The following is a 19618-nucleotide window of genomic DNA, read 5'->3' on the forward strand; positions in this document are numbered from 1 at the left end:
CAATTTCCCTGAACTTCTCAGAGACACTAGTGTTTTCTGCTTTCATCTCCAACCCTGACTGCCCCTGGGATGTGAGGTGACGGTCCTGGGCATATGTGGGCCCTGGCCTCCAAGTGTCCCCTATCCCTTCCACACATGTCCCTCGTACTCAGAGCAGCCGCCTGGACCGGAACCCATCACCTCTAGGTATTTTCATTCTTGCTCCACTGTGAACCCAGGGTACAGGCTTTTTTCTTTTTCCTATGTCAGCATCTAACACAATTGCTGGCTCACGGCAGTCAATGTGTTCAGTGAACTTGTAACGCCTACCTATTTCTGCACACATCCCACAATTTTAGTAGAGCCAGAACTCTTGATAGGGTAAGACACCATGATGCCCTAGCTCTTGGAGCAAGATTACACAGCATTTCTCAAGAACAAACCCAAAGCAGCTCAGGGAACGGGCCAGCTCCACAGGCAAGCCACCCCACTGTCCCATGGCTAACCTGGTGACTCTTGATGCCAGGCCTGGGCTGCACTCAGCTGAGGAGGACCCCCAACCTCAAGGCTGAGAACCCCAGACCTTTCGGGCCACGATCCATTGTGTCAGCTTTGGAAACATAGCCCTCTCCTCTGCCTCCCCAAGTCCCACCCTTTCCCTGTGGCTCTGGAAGAGTCCAGAAGGTGGAGGGTGGCATAGGAGTTAAATGGGAGGGACTGTTCTACTGCCAAGTGATCCAGATCCCCGTGCCTTTTAGACGTTCACTCTGATGTCTGATGACCTAATGTGGGATCCCACACACCCTCCTCAGGCGGAAAGAGCCATTGCTGTTGTCCGAGCATTTGCACACCCAAGATGCGCACACTGAAACTTATCCCCCACTGTAGTGACCTAAAGGGGCCTCTGGGTGGGTGGGATCAGTGCTCCACGATAGAGGTGGCAGGAGGTGCTCCCTTCTACCTAGGGATGATGCTGCAAAGCCTTCCGGTGAGACAGAGCTAGCTCCAGTCTCTGATGCCTTGTCCCGATTTCCCACCACCCAGAACCGGGAGCAGCGAATCTACTATTAAGTGATCACATGCTCCTGCATCCCTAAAGGACTCCCTAGAAACCACCCTAGGCCTTGCCTCAGTTCAGAGGAGGTACTGAAAAGTACAGCTACAAGCAAAAGCCACAATTTACATTTCAGTCTGCTAGTCCTCTAGTAGTATTGACCTAAAAAAAAAAGGTGGGGGACTTAGGGGACTTACGTTGACTGACACCATTATTTCATCATCATTTCAGTGTCTGTGTGGGTGAGAGACAGACAGACAGACACACAGAGACAGAGACAGAGAGAGACACACAGAGATACAGAGACACAGAGAAAGTGAGTGACAGAGACACAGAGAGACTGAGACAGAGACAAAGAGAGAGACAGAGTGAGAGACAGATACAGAGAGAGACAGAGGCACAGAGACAGAGTGAGTGAGAGAGACAGAGACACAGAGACAGAGAGAGACAGTGAGTGAGACAGAGACAAAGAGAGACAGAGTGAGTGAGAGTGAGAGACAGATACACAGAGACAGAGACACAGAGTGAGTGAGAGAGACAGAGACACAGAGAATGAGAGAGAGGTGGGGTGGCCATGTTAACTCTTGTGCCACATCAGGGAAATGGTGGTCATTGTCACTGGCTGGTCTTCCCCCCATAATCCCCAACAGCCAAGGAAGTGCTCCAGGCAGCCAATGGCTGTGTGCGTGTCCTTTGTGCTGTGGGGCTGCTTTCCTGGGAGACTAGGGTTTCCATGCAGAATAAGGGAAATGTGTGTCTGGGATGTGAACCCTGGAGCATCAGCAAGTCTGATATCTAGTCAGCTACTGGTGAAGCATGGGGCTCTGGGCTGAGCTTGGCTTTGTCACATCTCAGGGGCTGCCCTTTGAAGACTTGCTATTCCCATCTTCTCAGTCCACATCTCGTACGCTTATGAACCAGCCATTCAATGGCAGGGAGGTCCAGAGCAGCCACACGTCTCACCTAAATCAACGTGGGCTGTACCTGAGGCCTCTTAGGAAATCCCTCAAAAATGGCAATCCACCTTGAAGCTCAGGAGTACACGAGAGCGAGGCTGCCCTTTTTCACGCCGTCAAAAGCCGTTGCCGAGTACTTGTTCATCCTTTTCCAAGGCACAGAGATGTACAGGTACATCTTTTACTTTCAAGACATACCTTTTAGTTCAACATCTGATGGCCAAATTTATTATTACCTACTCAGAGAGTGAAAGGCCCTAGGCCACCAGATGCCCAAAGTCTGGTGCAGAGACCCACCAAGGCTGCCAGCTACCAGATTCTCTCCCCCACACTCCATATGTCTCCCACTGCATCAAGAGATTGTCGGACTTGGCTGCAATAATTAAAACATGGTGTTCACACAGTAGAGGAGAAGGTGTGTAGCAAAAAAATAAAGTAAAATGTAAAAAGGCTTTTCACTAAAAACAAATCAAAAAAAAAAAAAAAAAAAAAAAAAAGGCATATCCTAGAATCCACATATGTGGGCAGGGGACTGACCATTTGGCAACTTTTCAGGTGAATCATCCCGTGGCTTGTTGTAAAACTGTACAAGTAAACAATAGTAACATTTAGGCTTACATTCAGCCAATAAAAAGAAATAAATGCCGGTCAAGACAGGCTGACAAATAATGTAAGCCACCTTCTGAAGGAGGGGCAAGTATTTTACAACTCCAAGATGTTTTTATTTATTTCAAATTCCAATAGAGTGAATATGTTTTATCTAAATATCTTTTTATCACACAGCTGTAACATTGAATTTTTTTTCTCAGAAATAGTTAAATACATCGATCTAGTTACAAATTCTAATATAAAGAGTACAAAATATAGCATTATAAATTGTATATTTAGAAAGAAATACAAACTCTTCTGCTTCTTCTGCATCTTACCGCCTCAAAGACTAATTAGTGAAGTTGGTGTAGAAGGAACATCTGCTTGGTGATCACTCCTGCACGCATGTCCCCGGAGCTCTGCAGTGTGTAGTCACCAGGGTTGTGGGAGGCCTTGTTTGCATGGACTTTTTTTCCCTTAGTTTTCTGTCTTTCTCTCGGCAAATGAAAGTTACTATTAGAAGTTGCTAGATTCGTAAGCATTAAAGAGTGAATCGTGTTCTGGCAGGGAGGGGTCTTGCCTTATGTAAGTCGGCCGAGTTCCTCCTTCCTAGAGAACGGCACCCACTGTCATCTCACCAGAGAGTAGCGGCCACCCTCCTGGCTCCACACGGCAGCCCCGGAGATGGCTGAGGCAGAGCAGCTACCTGCTGTACTGCACAGGGCACCTGGAAAGTGTGTGACTTCAGGCCCAGCGCCTCATAGCAGCCCACCAGGAGGGGCGGCCCTGCAGCCCACTGGGATGCTGGCCTTTTACTTTTATAGAGTGACCTTATACAGCTGCCCTGTAACCCTGATGTTCAGAAACCAGTGTCTCTCTGGACTTAAAAAATAAATAAGTAAATATGGGGAAAACTTCTTTAAGATATCTAATATTTTCAGAAACAAAAAAGTCAAAGTCGGCTTGCCTTGGAAATTGTACTCTGTGTGGGGGACAGGGGGGGGGGAAGGGGGGAGGCTGACCTGTCTCCACCTAAGAGACCGAACAGATTTCCAAGGGCCAGCAGAAGTGTGGACAGGTCCAACTCCCCAGGGGTGGGGAGGGGATCGTTAGAATCCACTCGTTTATTATTTGTGACTTTAAAATCTTCGCTCTCTGAATTAGGACAGATTAAGTCCCCTAAAAGACTCTGAGAAACTGTGTGTGTGTTATCTGCATTTGGAATGAGGAGGGACACAGAAGAGGTGGACGGAGCGAGGCAGGGAGTGAGCAGCAAGGCAGAATCAGAAACAGCGAGGGAGGAGGTTGGGCCGGGAGACACACAGAGCAGCTGCCGTGCAGATAACCAAACCCTTTATTGTCTAAGTTACATTAGACGCAACACTGTAAAAATCCCGTTAGGAAAGAAGGAGACAGCAGATCCGTAGAGGTAGTAGGAAGTCTGTAACAGTCAGAAATGCGGAAATTATCACAGGGGAAGCAAATCAAAACAGGTTGGCTAAATAAATAAGAAAACATAAAATCATATTAAATACTAAAATGAATTAACAAACCAGTCCAATACTGATGGCCGGTGGGACAAAGAGGCCATACACCCAGGCCAGCACACAGCTGGTCCCAGAGGGAGTGTGAGCTGGGGGGAAGGGGGACGGCCTTATGGCTACAGGAAAACTGCTATCTCTGTGCTTTGAGGACAGGTCATCTTCACAAAAACACTGGCTGTTGTCCTGGCTGCTCTTCAGACAGACACTCGGTTGCAGGGACCCCACACGCCTCTGCTCTTCCCTCAGACCAACTGGGAAAGAGACCCACTGGAAGACAGACCCTTCCAGCTCTCAATGCCAAGTGCAGTTATGGACACAGTAAGAACGCAAACAACACCTTTGTGTCCCTTTGTGTACAGAACTCTTTTTAATAACTAAAACACAGAAATAGATAGAGCCAAATCCCAGGCCCCTGCACATTTCTGACTGTCACCTTCGCTTTCAGCCAAGAAAACATAAAAGCCAGAGAATGCAGAAGTGATGGGAGGCAACAATCAAAATGATCACACACGAATCAACAGAAAGGGGTTCTGCTGCTGCAGGCGGAGAGAGGAATGTGTCTGCGACACGCTCAAGGTGACGTCTCAGAACCATCGACATTCCCAAGCACTCGGACACGGCAAGCCGTTCTCATACATACCTGGTGTAGGAGTATCAGGAAAAAAATAGGTAAAAAATAATAATAATTATATATATACACATACATGTATATATGCATCTGCTAGACAGTTAACATTGCATTGTTTGCAAGTGTCGCAGTCGCCTGAATGGTCAAGTAATTAAAACAGTAACAAGTAGAATCCAGAATCAAACATTAGCTAACAATAACAATAACAATAATAATAATATAATAATAATAATCCAACAGATCATTAGAACAAAGAAACCACACGCCAGGGATCATGTATACATGTGTGTTTAAACAAGTCTTTGTATCAGAGGCCCATTTCCTACAAAAACTGCACTGATCCATTACCGTGTTAAGTAAACGGTCTCTCTCACCAGTATTAAAGGTTAGGATAATTTCTGTACATGTAAAATTATTGCTTTTTTTTGAAAAATATATTTAGCATGCTCATCTTAATCCATTTCCTGCCTTTACAAAATTTCACAATAAAAAAAAACTAGTAAAGCTTTTGCAAAAAATTTCACAGAACGTTTTTTTCATTCAAGGCAGCAGTAACTTCTGATAATGCATAAAATCATATGTGCAAACATCTGGAACTTGCAGAAGTATCGCCATCACACACAGTGTCACAGCAACGGGGAAAGGAAACGCTGCTACCTGCGGAATACGGTTCCGAACACGCACGCTGCGTGGGTTCAGAGACTCTGCTAGGGCCTTCACCCCACCACAGAAACGTGAACTTGCGTGACTAAGGAAGAGGTATATAAAGCCGTCCTCACTCTCAGGCCCTGGTGCCCTCCCACGGATCCGTGAACGGTCACTCGTCCAATGGTGGCCACCAGGCCCAAGCGGGAAAGACATCTATTTGCTGGGTTGGTGCAGGGAAGAGGTTGGGATGGGAAGGGAGGGAGGGAGCAGAAGGCTCCAGAGCACTAGCACCCTAAAGATCTAGGGCCCCCAAACTGCTCAAGGATTCTTCTGCCATCACTAAAACAGGCCCAAATTGGGAGGATTCAGTGGCTTAATCTGTTAAGACGTGTAGTCTTCTCTTGTGAGCAGTTTGCAGAATGTAGCCCTGTTACAGAAAAGGTCCTGAGAATAAACAAAGACGCCTGCTCTTCTTAGTGTTCTACTAACTCTCCTTTGCCCAGAGCAGGGTTGTGTGTGTTCTCATCTCTGCCGTGTTTCCTGTGCCAACGCAGCCCAAACGGTGAAAACACAGAGAGCGTGAGGGTGACATGAGAGGCTCAGAGGGGGTCACGGCCAGACCTCTGAACTGTGAGGACCTGTCATCCATCACCCTGCCTTTCCGAGCCCGAGCACCACCAAGCCTCACCGCTCCTGAACGCCACCCTCGGTCTTACCTGCTACTAAATACCCACCGAGGCAGGGAGAGGCAGTAGTGTGGACCCTCACAGCCTCCACACCCCATGCCCAGTGTCAACTGTACTCCTAAGCACCGGAGCGCCTCCTACAGTGCTTAGTTCTTCACTCCATCCAAAACACACCATCACCTTTTTTTTTTCCAGTGTCTCACGCTTGTCTTGAGGATACAGATGCCTTGAGCTCCCACCGAGCCTGCCGATACCACTGCTTATCATGAGGAGAACACAGGCCGTGGCGGATGAGCACAAACGTGTGTGAAAGAGCTACACGGAATTCTAGGCATAGCATCTTCGCTGTCCCTAAATGTCATCAAGGGAGGCATCTAGCGCAGCTGCTCCCTTGGTCTGCTCTAGCGCAGCGGCTCCCGGGTCTAAGGTAGTCTGGTTAGGAGACTCTGGCTCTTCCTCCCCAAGGTGGCCATGGTCGCTCCTGGGAGCCTTCCGATGGCCCGTGAGGCCACTGCCAACGCCATCACGGGGCCGAGCGCTGGAGGCGTGTCTCTAGGTCCCCTTCCGGAGGGGCTCCGCTGGCACAGTCCCTGTATGGTCTCTCCCCTGCAAAAAGAAAGAAAATGGCAGGCAAGCTCAGTTGTCTTCCAGTCCCAAGAGCATTTACCACATTAATTTCCTTAGCAGAACCCAGAAACACAGGGCGCCCTTCACCAAGCAAAGTGGCAGAGGCAACCAAGGCCTCTGGTTTCAGGGGCAGCTCATTTTACACCAGCACGAATACTTTGCTTCCACCCTTCCATGGAGGCAGCACTAGAACCCCCTCCCCAGTGGAGCAACCCCCCCCCCTCCGGGTGTTAGCATCCCTGGCCTCAGGGAGCAAACAGCAATGGTGGGCTTGGCTCCGGGCGAGGCTAAAAGCCAGTCAGCAAAGGGAGAGGAATGGAGTTTTGAAAAGCACACGTCTATGGTGCAGATTCCCAGGCGAACAACAGCGCTTCCGGGTGAGCAAGCCTGGAGCCACACAAACAAAAGGAAGGCCCATGGTGCCCACATCGATCTGTGGCCCCACTGTGTCCAAGCAGAAGAGCTGTGCTGTAAGCCCAACGAACAGAGACAACTGGCAGCACAAATGTGAGCCTGGACGGGACTACCGTGGCCGTGGGCACACCGGTGTTTAAATGACATATCCCGGCTGAGGACAAAATAGAGTATCGAGGCGGATCTTCCTGCGGTGGGTTGAATGGGTATGACCTACATAGACTCCTGTGCTTCAGTGCTTGGCCCACGGGGAGGGGCGGGCACAGCTAGGAAGTGTGGCCTTGCTGGAGTAGGTGGTGTGTGTCTGTGGGAGCTGACTTTTGAGTTCTCATCTGTGCTCAGGCTGCGCCCACTGCGGCTCACATTGCTCCCGCTGCCCGTGGATCAAGACGCAGGATTCTGAGCTCCTTCTCCAGCACCGCGTCTGCCTGCGTGCCGCCACGAAGACAATGGACTAAACCTCTGAACTGTAAGCCAGCCCCAATTAAATGTTTGCCTTTATAAGAGTTGTCATGGTCATGGTGTCTCTGCACAACAGTAGAAACCCTAACTAAGACACCAACAACCACTTGAAATTAACATGCACCCACATACCACACAGCTCAACGGAAACGCTAGTCTCCAGCCAGGTCTACGGGAACCCTAGAAACTCACAGGAAGTGAGATAGTTGGCATCGTGAATTTAATATTCTAAATCTTTAGCTAAGATTTTCAAAACAGTACTAAAAGCTGGCCTTGCGCACAATGTCTACTGGTCAATGCCCAGTAGAAACCAGAAAGCTTATCCAAGAATGTATGAGACACAAGGCAAGTGCAGAGCAGTAGCCTGTGGCCGATCTGAAATGCCAAAAGTAGCATCATGTAGAGACGTTAACAAACCCACCCTTAGGTGGCATGTGCTGTAGACCAGTAGAGATGACTGCCATTGTTGCATAGCAATGATGCATGGCAGAGATCTCCGTGGACATCCAGCCACATCAGGACTCACTGGGACCACGTTTCTAGGCATGCTTACATAGGAACAGAATACTCTGAGCTTCCCCAAGAAATGAGCTATGATTCTGGGTGTTTGGCCTTGAATGTCCCTCATAAACACTTGCCTATAGCAAACATACTGCCAGAGGCTCCAGGACGGAGGAGGCTGTCATGAACAAGGCTGTGGTGGTGTGTGAATCTGGAGTCTGCGTGGACTGCTGCACAACAGCCCCCAGGGAACACCTGTGACGGGGTAGAGGGAACAGGGATGGCCCTCCACCAATGAAGGCTGAACACTGCATGGCTCAGAAAGTTTTCAAATACTCATCCCAGCTTTGCAAAGCCCGAAAATCCACAAGGCACTTGCTAGGATGTGCCGGCGATCACTGCAGGGCTGGCATCTCCCTTCCTCTGTAGTGAGGACATGCTAGAGTTTACATGCCTCACTCACTCCAGATCACTGGTTCATCAGGACACCAATGACGACACCGTGAAGACGGTACCCCTTGCAGGGATTCAAAGAAATGCATCGAACAAGGAAAAGAGGTCTACAGAAACAATATAAAAATGTGCAGATCGCTTCCTCCACCGAGGAGGCCGCAGCCAGGACATGGGAGCAGGCTCTGGGGACACCGGATCTGCTGGTCACAGTGAGATGAAGTTGAGCCAATGGGAATACTATCACTGTTTAGGTATTCTAAGGGCTGGGCACCGACTCTGAAACCAGGGGAGGTCAATTTTCCCTTCCTCCCTCCCTTCCTTCCTTTCCCTTCCTCCCTCCCTCCTTCTCTTCTTTCTTCCTTTCTAAGACAAGGGACCAAACTATACAGTCATGGGGGTCTGTTCTTGACATACACACAAGCCCAAAGGACAAAGGGTACACAAGAAAAGCCACGGAGCAAGGCGTGAGGGCGCTAAACACCTCAAGGACCTTGGTCTTTGCCGTCAGTCAGCAATGACAAGGTGAAAAAGTCTGCAGTTACATCTGGTAGAGCATTAGAGAAAACAAACGACGTTTCGAAGATGCCCGTTTGATTTTCTGAATAAAGGCGTCAATTTGCATTAGCTATCTGAGCCGTGATGCCAAAATTCTACAAGCACACTGGTGAGGAGGGACCAGGATACAGACCTGCCCAGTGCCGTCCACTGCTCAGCTGCCCAGGGTGAAAAGGAGGCAGGAGCATTGCCTTTCTCTTTTTATACTCCTTGTTAGTTTGATGAATGGAATTATGTCTCCAGCTTAACTATTTTACACTAAATATAGAATGATGAAGAATAAACTATTAATCATAGTCTTTAAATCCTGACAGTAAATCCAAACAAATCAAAACACTGCATTTCACGTTACAGCGAAACTGTGAACTGGGGTGGGGGTGGGGGGGTGGGTTGGGTTGGTTTCAAAAGTTCTTGTAACTTCTCTTTAAAGTATTTTACTACATCTATGTAGTCACAGTGTGCGTGCATGTGGGTATGCACACTACGGTGCATGTGTGGGGGCCAGAGGCCAATGTGGGGGAGTTAGTCAGCTCCTTCCAGGCTTCATGTATGACTCGGGTCCTCCTTGGGCATGGCAGCAGGCACTCTCAGTGTCCTGGGATGGCCTGCCCTCCCCATCAGGCGGCTTCACTTGAATGCCCTTCCACTGAGGAGAAAACGGCTCCTCAACTCAAGGCCAAGGCCCTTCATGGTTTCCTAAGTTTGTGTTTTTATTTTGTTTTCTTGCAATAATTGAGAGACGGCAAGCAGTTCAAATAACAGGTCATAGGGCTAGAGCTGCCTTCTGCAAACTCATTCCATAAACCAACCTGTGACTTCCAAGACACAGCCACAAGCCTCTTCCTGCTGGAGATGTGTAGCCATCCCAAAGGAGAGGTTGAGGCCCTGGTTTTTTTGAAGGTCCTGGAATATACACCTATGTTCTGGAACAGGCTTACACAGGACATGTACAGGAGAAGACTACCCTCAGACACATCAGTATGTTAGCTGCCTTCACTCCTCTGAGTTCATGTATGAAAAAGGCCTAAGAGGCTCTCTTTTCTGCACAGATGTAACAGGCAAAGGAGATATAGGGCCAGCATTCCCAGTAAGTAAGCCAAGTCCATGTGGAAACACTTAGATTAATAGAAAAATGTGTTAACAGTTAAGTCATAGCTAACCAATAAGAAGCTCTAGCCATTGGCCAACAGCTTTATCACTAACAGAGTGTGTTATTTGGGGACTGATGCAGCTCTGGGACCAGGCTGGTGGGTGGGGGGGATGCCAGTAACAAAATGGCAACTGTAACACAGATACTAATAACTTCCACTTAAAACTTGACAAAAGCTTAAAAAGAGATGTTTAGAAACAAAATAACAGAGACAGACAAGTCTTCTTGGTAGCAGCATTTTCTCAGGCGGCTATGTTTTGCTAGATTCTGGAGGTTTCCTGACTGAGCACAAGTCACAAAAAAATGTAGGACTCTTTAAAGAGGCCCTGCTATCAACAGAATGGTGTGTATAAGAGCTGGCAATGGCAGTGACCACAGCTCCAAGCCAGCAGCATGCTGCTTGATGGCAGCGTAGACCAAGGCGGTCTAGCTCTCAGTGCTGGCAGTAAATATATCCCCACCATTTTGGATAGACAGGGGCTACAACAGCCATGATGTTCAACTTTAGCAATGTTGTTGTTGAGCAGATAAAAGACTCATGGCTGGAAAAAGGTAAAGATTTATAGTAAAGACAGATTCAGATAAAGAAAAACCTCCAAAGCTTTACAGTGTGTCTAAAAATACGCATAGGCTTGAGGGAGAAAAACAAACAGGATAAAGTGGTTTAACCAAAAAGAAGAAAGGAAAAAAGAAAGTAGCTGGTTGTGGTGACACATGCCTTTAATTCCAGCACTCGGAGGCAGAGGCAAGCAGATCTCTGTGATTTCAAGGCCTGCCTGGTGTACATAGTGAGTTCAAGGGCAGCCAAAGTTACACAGAGAAACCCTGTCTCAAAAAAGGAAATAATAAAGTAAAAGAAATAAAGTAATATAAAAGCCACGTAAAAATGGAAAGTACGCAGAGTCTGGATACTGTGTGCTATTGTGTTCTTTAAATTGCTCAGTTGCTAAGGAAGGAACAACTACTGATAAAACACACTTGATTACCAATGCTGCTGAATTAATCCAATTTATATATTTTAAAAAAGCGTTGACTTCAAAATTTAAGTCTAAGTACAGGTTACTGGGGAAAAGGATTTCTATTTTTGTTTCCACAGAAAATGAAAAGCAGTGAATTCCTTCCAGACTAACATGGTTTGATCAAGCAAGACCCCCTGAAACAGTGTCCCAGGTGATTCAACATTCAAACCAGCTGGAACAAGGCAGCCTTGCAGACTGCAGCCAGGATTTCTGTGTCTTCTCAGGATCCCCATGGTATTACAGAGTCCCCAAACAGCAGGAAGCAGTTTAAAATTCCCAAATATTGTCTATAAATGTTTGTTTTCATTTATATGGGGTTGGTTAGAAATGGTAATGATCACAATCAATCTTTTTAAAGGAAAAAGGGAGAAAATGATATAGAAATGAATACCTTGCATTGGTATGGACTTTCATTTATTGATACAAATTTAAGGTTAATTTTGTGATTTGTAAATTTCTCCTCTTGTTTAGGTATTTTGTTTATATAGATCTTTTAAAATGTCATGCATAATTAAATACAGATTGTATATAATTACCTACAATAGTCAAAACTTACAGCTGTGTTAGTTAGGATTTCTAGATATACAGATATTTGAGATGGATAGTCTTCAAACCTTTCAAAGACCTTCAGAAAATGGCATTTAAAATAGTTTAGGGTTTTTCGTGACTATGGGACACAGCTGCTCCTGGCAAAACCACTTACTTCTGAGAGGAAGATAGGCATGGAAGAAACTTATTATGGAGTTTGCTTTTGATATAGCAGGAGTAGACATTTAGGCAAGGGACTGCTAAATAGTGACTGCAAACCTTGCCTAGATTGTTTGACTGTTGCTGCATAAACTGGACACGCAGGACCCACAGGAAAGTGACTGCTGAACTCCCAAAACAAGATGGACAGTCCTGAAGGGCTCCTGCTTTGTGGAGGAGTCTGCCAGACAGTCTGCAGGACACAGAGAAAAGTGACTGACAAACAGCCAATACAGGCAGACAGTTTAAAATTCCCTGCTTCACTGAGAAATCTGCCAGACACACTACGGCCTATGGGCTGAAGATGGAAGATTACAGAAGAACTTCAGGTGACTGTCCAGGTAGCAAGATGTCTCTGTCATTTCTAGAGTTTATATACTATCCTTCTGTGGTCTTTGATGGAGTTAAAGACAGATAGTTATGGTTATATAGTTTTCCTCAGGACTTAAGTTACATATAAGTTACATATAAGACTTTAGAACTACAAAGATAGGATAGATGATAGAATATTTTCTTTAGTTCTTGATGTAAATGGACTAAATATTGTAATTATAGGTCTTGCTTAATAACTGTTTTGTTTTATGTAATTTTACTATGTTAAAGTTAAAACCCTTCTTTTTATTTAGACAGAAAAGAGGAGATGATGGGAATGCTCTTCTGTATCTATGCTTATCTTATTGGTTGATGAATAAAACACTGATTGGCCAGGCAGGAAGTGACGTAGCATGGCAGATACTGCCACTAGCTGACCATAGAGGTCTGGAGGTCTGTACAGACAGGCAGGAAGTAACACAGCTGGGCAGAATCAGAATATAAGCAGGGACAAACAGGAAATTGCTCTCTTCTCTGCAGAGATGTAGCAGGCAAAGGAGATACAGGGCCGGCAATGCCAGAAAGCCAAGACAATGTGGAAACACTTAGATTAATAGAAAAATGTGTTAATAATTAAGTCAGAGCTAGCCAATAAGAAGCTTAGCCAGTAGCCAATAGCTTTATAACAAAAAAAAAAAATTTAATTAAAAAAAAAAAAAGGCCTGAGAGATGACGGCGTTAAACCAACCACTTCAGAGATCTGATAGATCCCATCTAGTTCAGTCATGTCACCAGAAACTGCAGCTTACTTTCATGTTCTAAATCTGATACAGGAAACAGAAATGTTGATAGGCAAAATCGGTGTGCATTAATTATTTTTCCCAGTGGCTATGTCAAAATACCAGACTAAGTAACTCAGGGAAGGAAGCTCAAGTGTACAGTCTCTCATCCCAGGGAAGTCTTGGCGGCAGGAGTTTCGCACGGCTGGTACACGGCATCCTCCGTGAGGAAACGCAGAGGCAGGGAGGAAGTGAAGGAAGGGTTGGCTAGCAGAAATGCCCCTTGCTGGCTTGCTCTCTACTTTCCATTCAGTCCAGGAACCCCGTCCATGGGACAGTGCTCCCCGTAATCCATAATCCCACCACAGCTAGCCTAATCTAGAAACTCCCTCTCAGCCATACCCAAAGGTTGGTCTCCCAGATGATTCTAGACCCTGTACGCTGACAATATTAGCCATGATAGTTGTTCTGTGGCTGTCTATCCAAAAACCTCAGTGTACCAACTGGCAGGAAGAGGTACCAGGAAACTCCATGTTGGCAGGTTCTCCTGGACCCTCCCTTTTATAAAGACGCATCGACTCGTCTCTCAAGCACAGCAAAATCAGAGCACACCCTGCAAAGGCCGGGCAAAGCGAGGACCAGAAACCCCGGGGCTGTTCCCTAGCGTAAGCCACTACAGACGGTCCCCTGTGGGAATGGGCCTGTCCACACCAGAGACACACAAACAACATGCTCTCACAATGTGAGGGAGTTTTCTTAAGACAGCTGTTCACTAGAATATTTGGTAACGGTGGCTCCCTTACCGTGCGTGTCCTCCATGCCAGGTGTGGGCATCTCCTGGGGACCCCAGAGTAGGAAATGCATCCCCAACTGAGGTATGGGATTAAACTAAAAGCCACTGTAAAACACTAAGGCCTGCACTACTCTGACGTTCCTGGCAACGCAAATGCGCACCTCAGGGCTGGACCCACAACAACACGATGACGGTATCGGATGATCATGAGCTCGACAGTAAGAGCATGGTGGCAGGAAGTCTAATGTGACAGCGTCAAGTTTACAGACAGAGGTGACATCAGCATCCTTCTCTGTCAGGACCACAGGCCAGTTATGTTAATACAAACACCCCATACAAGTAAAGGTAACCCAAGAGTAAGCTAGTGTAAAGTCTGTGACTTTGACCTTCAAGCTCCTGGTTCCATGAGACAAAAGCATGGGAACAAATCGAGAAGGAGGAGGAGGAGAATTAATCCCCGCAAGCAGGCTCACAGTTCTAGGAAATTCTATGGTTACTGGCAGATCTGCCTAGTGCATCCCGCCGGCTCTTTGGTGGCCGGGAAAACACAGTTCATTCCAGCTGTGATGCCCAAGTGTAATCCTCTAGTCACATGACCTTCCTGTCACCCCAACCCATGCATTCTACACAATGGCCCTTCTACAGCAAGCGGCCTGGCCTTTCGTTCCAGCACTAACCTGGCCCAGGAGCAGGCCCTGGGCCGGGAAATCTTCCTACTCAGTATTCGGGAGGGGTTATACTTGTTTTAAGAACTATCACAAAGGAACTGCTTTTTTATTTTTAAGCCACATGTTCTACTGAAATAAGTTAAACTGATCCTCAAAAGTTCCTTGAGGTCTCACTCTAGTGGGGACACAGCGAAAGCCTTAATCCTGTCATCACAGAGCAAGGGACACTTTATGGCCAGGCACACAGACCTGAATCCTACCAGCCAGACGGGGCTTGGGCAGAGGGCAGAGTTTCTGCAGCTAAGACAGAACAGCCAATAACACATGTGATGTGTAAGACAGGGGGAGGGGTAGGGGGGCAGCAGATGGTGACCGATGCCACGTGCTGTCAGCCCAGGGTAACTAACAGAAAGGCAGCCTTGAGCACCCACTCCCCTCAGACCCGGATTATGAACCAGGCACGGCACCGGGCTGTGCCACATCCCATACATAATCACACTCCCACAGGAGAGGCGGTAGAGGACAGGAACACACGTGTGCCAATGCATGAGAGCCTTGTTTCACTGGGTGTCTATACAGCTGTGAAACACCAGCCCAACGTCTTTGACGGGCATCTCCTAAGAGGAATTAGGAAGCAGTGCTCTCAGAGGAGACAAGGTGTGATAGAGCCACAGGCCAACTTAGATGCAGACTAAGATTTCTGGTCACCACCAACCCCCTCCTCCTTAGCACCAGCCATCACAGGCAGGTCCACAGCAGCTGGCAGCTATGTGGCCTCCTGTACCCTGTTCACCCCAGACAGCCTGGCTCCAATGGCATGGGATTATTACAGTGACATGCAATTATTCCACAGCGCACATGATACACAGGTGCCCTGTGTCCCAAGTCTCTGCAGACACAGACACCCAGACATGCATCACAGGACATACTTGTTTGGGGGCATCCGTGCAGGCTGTGTGAACTTCAGATTCTGGTGTACCGTCACACTCAAACACCACTGTGGGAAAAAAGGGTCTGTTAGCAGAGGGCTGGTATGTAGTGAGATGTCCACCCCGCCCACACCTGCTGTACTGACCACGCCCATTGGGGCATGCAGATTGGTGCGGGTGTGACCTGGGGGGACCCCAGCTCGCTCTTGCTTCCTGGTCGGAGACAGAGAGCATCGGGAGGCATCCTTGGGATGGGAACCTGCAGCGGTCATCTGTTTCTGGTGTGAGTGATTTCCCCCCCCCCCAAAAAAAATCCATCAGCCTGTCGTTCCCCAGATTCTTATTTACCACTCTATACTGGTGAAACTCCTGAGTGCAAATAAGAGGCCTTTAAGGATGAAGCTGTTTCGTGAGAAGACACCAGAGCCTGGCCTGGGAAAACACCCATTTCCCGTAACACTTGGAGTGAGAAACCTCAATCACGGATGCCCGGAGCCACAGGCCTTCCTAATTCAGGCTCCACGGTGAAGAAAGCAATCACTAGCAGCGTAAATTATCAGTGTGTGGGTAAAGGGACCTGTTTTCTGCTCTGCTGACTGCCTGACCTGTGTCCCTGACCATCCGGCTGGCTTCTGGGTATGTGCATGCCACACTGCTCGACCGTCTCCCTAAGGTTTGCTCTACTGTGACCCGCAGGGTAGCCCAAGCAGGACACAGGCCAGTTTTATACAGGGGCTGGAGGTTGATCAGAGGACGCCACTTATCAACCAAGGGGGTCCTGTACATATCCACAGCCAAGCTCTACCCATCAGGATGGAAGTCACCGAGTTTGAAGCTGGGAGAATAATGGTCTGGCTGCCACTGATGATGGCGACACCATTAACTCATTAGCATCTCAGTTTCTGACGGTCTACTCTAGTTGAAGGGGACATATATATGCGAACGGGTTTTTCTCAAACTAAACTACATGGCACGCCGATGCAAAAAAAAAAAAAAAAGTATGCCACATACTGAATAGGCAACTAAGGGTGACAGATAGGTGGCTGGCACAGTGCTCTGGCCAAGCTGAAACATATCTAAATATGTAACCATGAATGACGAGCAGGAAAGGCTATGTTTTGGTTAGTTGGCCTCAACCTAGAGACACTTGGAAGAAAGAATCTGACTGAGGAAAGCGCCTGGGGCAGAGAGCTCTGTGGGCATGTCTGTCGGCAGTATCTTGATCACTAATTGATATAGGAGGGCCTGGGCTAGCTACTGTGGACGGCATCATCCACAGACCGTCGTCTTGGGCTGTGTAAGAACGCTAACTAAGCATGAGCCTGTGAGTAAGCGAGCCAGAAAGCAGGCTGGCAAGGAGCATTCATTCCTTCATGGTCCCCGCCTTGAGCTCTTGCCCTGACTTCCCTCGGGGATGGAAAAGTGGCCTGGGAACATATGCCAAATAAACCCTTCCATCTCCAAGCTGTTTTTGGTTATGGCATTTGTCATGACACCAAAATGAGACCGGAACATACCCCCACTCCCATCCCCTCCCCGTCAAAAGCATACATGTACTTGGCACCGGCCAGTCGCACGGCACAGGACTAGGATACCTGTGTGTGCCCGAAGGTGAGCCCTGAGTTGGCTGGGCTGATGGAAACTCTTGCCGCACTCCACACAGACAAAGTCTCCCTGGCGGGCCTGTGTCCGCGGTGTCCCTGTTAGTCATGTGGCATAACGTGGACATGAGGGGAGGGGGAAGAGGAGGGAGAGAGGAAGACATCATTAGTCTATCTGGCACATCACTGTGAGAAGCCACCTCTGGGCCCTGGTGACAACTGTCAGCCTTGGCTTGGCTTGGCTGACAGGCCGGGCACACACCAGACTGCAAGGATGCATAAACTACAGTGAATTGAGCAAATGCTCCAGGGACAGGGCAGGAACAGGGTGGCACTGTGAGACTGTGTAGGGGCACACGGTTCCAAGCAGCTGATACACCACCCAGGTGTCGCCTGGCTCTATCAAGCAGTATAATAAACAAATCAGACTGGTACCGGTGTGACAGAGACGATGCCTGGAGGTAACAGGAAGTGACTAGGGACAGAGCCCGCTGTACCCACAGCGACAATCCCAGGAGACAGATGCAGAGCAACAGTCAGCAGCAGCCAGCCACCCCAGCTGTGACCTCCTACCTGCCCGCCAGGAGCTCTTCAACGCCAGCAAACAGCAGGCAGTAGCCCCCAGAGTAGGCTGTGCCATCAGCAAGGCAGGACAGAGCCAAAGGCACCTATAGACCTGAGCCTGGGTTCTGGGCCTCCCTCGGAGCCAAGAGCATCATGGGCTTTTGCCAGGAAAGGGACTTCCTCCTCCCTTTGTTCCTTCTCGCTTTTTCTGTAACATCTGCTGCAAGGAGCCTTCCTCCATGGTGTGTGACTCAACTGAACAGGAATACAAGCCATGCCTGTATGGCAAGAGGGTGCACACACCTCCAGGGCTGCCCCCTACGTCCCCATGGTCAACTGGTAGACACTGAATGAAACTGCATCCCATTCCTCATCGGGATGAGGGGGAAGCCGAGCTTGCAGTAAGACCGTGGACTGGGGCACTTCATTTCCTACACTTGCCGGAGACAGGCAGAGAACACTAAGAATTAATGAGAAGCCTCTGGCTAAGGCTCCCAGCCCAGCGCTCACGGTAGAAGGGGAGCCTGACGCATGGGAAAGAGAACAGGCGGTCAGGATGTGGTCACATGGCCTCTTTCTAAAACTCGATTTAGTGAGACATAGGCGTGAGCCTACAAGTATAGGGAAGCAAGGCAAAGCCATCAGACCTCTCCAGGCCACACAGTGGAAAAAAACACCCACAAGGTGGCAAGTCTGCCTGCAGGGCGAATGTGTGGGCCACGCATCCCATCAGACAGAGCCAACGCTGTGAGCATGGACGATCCTGGAGCCCGCGGAGATCAGCCACCCAAAACACTTCATCCAACCACACCAGAGACACCGAGTGATAGCAACAGTGCCAACTGATGCCCTACCCCAGCCGCCACCTCTACGTCACTCAGTCTCTCTCTAGCTATTATTGTCCACTTCCTATCCAAGCCTTCTACTCACGCGCTGACACACACAGCCCCCCCAACACACACACACACATCGACCACAGCACCTTGATTTCACTTTTTAACAAAGGACATCTGCAGTCCAGGGGGCCTCTGGCAGTGGAACCAGCATGTATCCCTAGAGCATGAACGACCTTTGGGAGCCCATTCCCCATGGAGGGATCCTCTCTCAGCCCAGACACACAGGGAAGGGCCTAGGCCCTGCCCCAAATGATGTGACACACTTTGACGATCCCGCAATGGAGGGCCTCACTCTCCCTGGGGAGTGGATGGGAGAAGGGTAGGATGGAAGGGAGAGGGAACGGGGATTGGTATGTAAAATAAGATTCTTTTAATTTAAATAAAAATTTATAATTGAAAAAAGGAAGGAAGGAAGGAAGGAAGGAAGGAAGGAAGGAAGGAAGGAAGGAAGGAAGGACATTTGCCCATTACAGACAATGATACCACACCCAGGCTGCTATAAAGTTCCCAGTTACTCAAAAATCTTCTATGTGAACGTAAGACTACCAGCAGCTCCAACATGTCTCCTCAGGTGTGGAGACAGGCTCTCCACAGTGAGTAAACAGCCTGGCCATGCACAGAGAGAAACAGGGTAGTGTTTCCCATCCTTACCATGTGACGTGTGGTCCTGTAAGGAGGAGGCCAAGGCTAGACGCTGCTCAAAACAATCAGATTCGTTTTTTAAGTTCCAATAAGGAAGCATGTGCTATCTAGAATTACCTAATTTCCCCATCTGAAATCCACATTATCATGTAATAGGGGCAGACTGGGGACACGGTGACGTTTCGTGACTACTGTATTAACAAACCACTTGTGTACACCCTGTGATTCCAGACTTGGAATCACTTTGTAGAAAGGCAGTGGACACAGCAGCAGCATTCATTGTGAGTCCTGGCCCCTAAGGCATCAACAGCTGTTCTCCTATGTTCTGCTGGAGAAGTGGGGGGGGGGCGCTACACAACCCAGTCCTACAAAAGCATCACCCAGACCAACCCAAATCAACAGCTACTGCCCATACGCACAGGG

General features: G+C 48.3%; 1 protein-coding gene across 4 annotated transcripts in view; it reads right to left on the minus strand.

Annotated features, from left to right (window-relative positions):
* Positions 1–2648: 2648 nt before the first annotated feature.
* Positions 2649–19618, minus strand: part of Znf516 (zinc finger protein 516) — a 93029-nt gene continuing 76059 nt past the window's right edge. For 2 of the 4 annotated variants that reach the window (XM_051202256.1, XM_051202255.1), the window contains exons 4-6: positions 17088–17192; positions 15493–15560; positions 2649–6689 (exon numbers count right to left, since the gene is read on the minus strand). In XM_051202256.1, coding sequence (XP_051058213.1) covers positions 6636–6689; positions 15493–15560; positions 17088–17192 — 227 coding nt within the window. In that variant the 3' untranslated portion in view covers positions 2649–6635. The remainder of the gene's footprint in view (positions 6690–15492; positions 15561–17087; positions 17193–19618) is intronic. The other 2 variants (XM_051202257.1, XM_051202258.1) reach the window with 2 other exon arrangements.

Source organism: Phodopus roborovskii, unplaced genomic scaffold (assembly GCF_943737965.1).
Source record: "Phodopus roborovskii unplaced genomic scaffold, PHOROB, whole genome shotgun sequence".
Classification (NCBI taxonomy): Eukaryota; Metazoa; Chordata; class Mammalia; order Rodentia; family Cricetidae; genus Phodopus; species Phodopus roborovskii.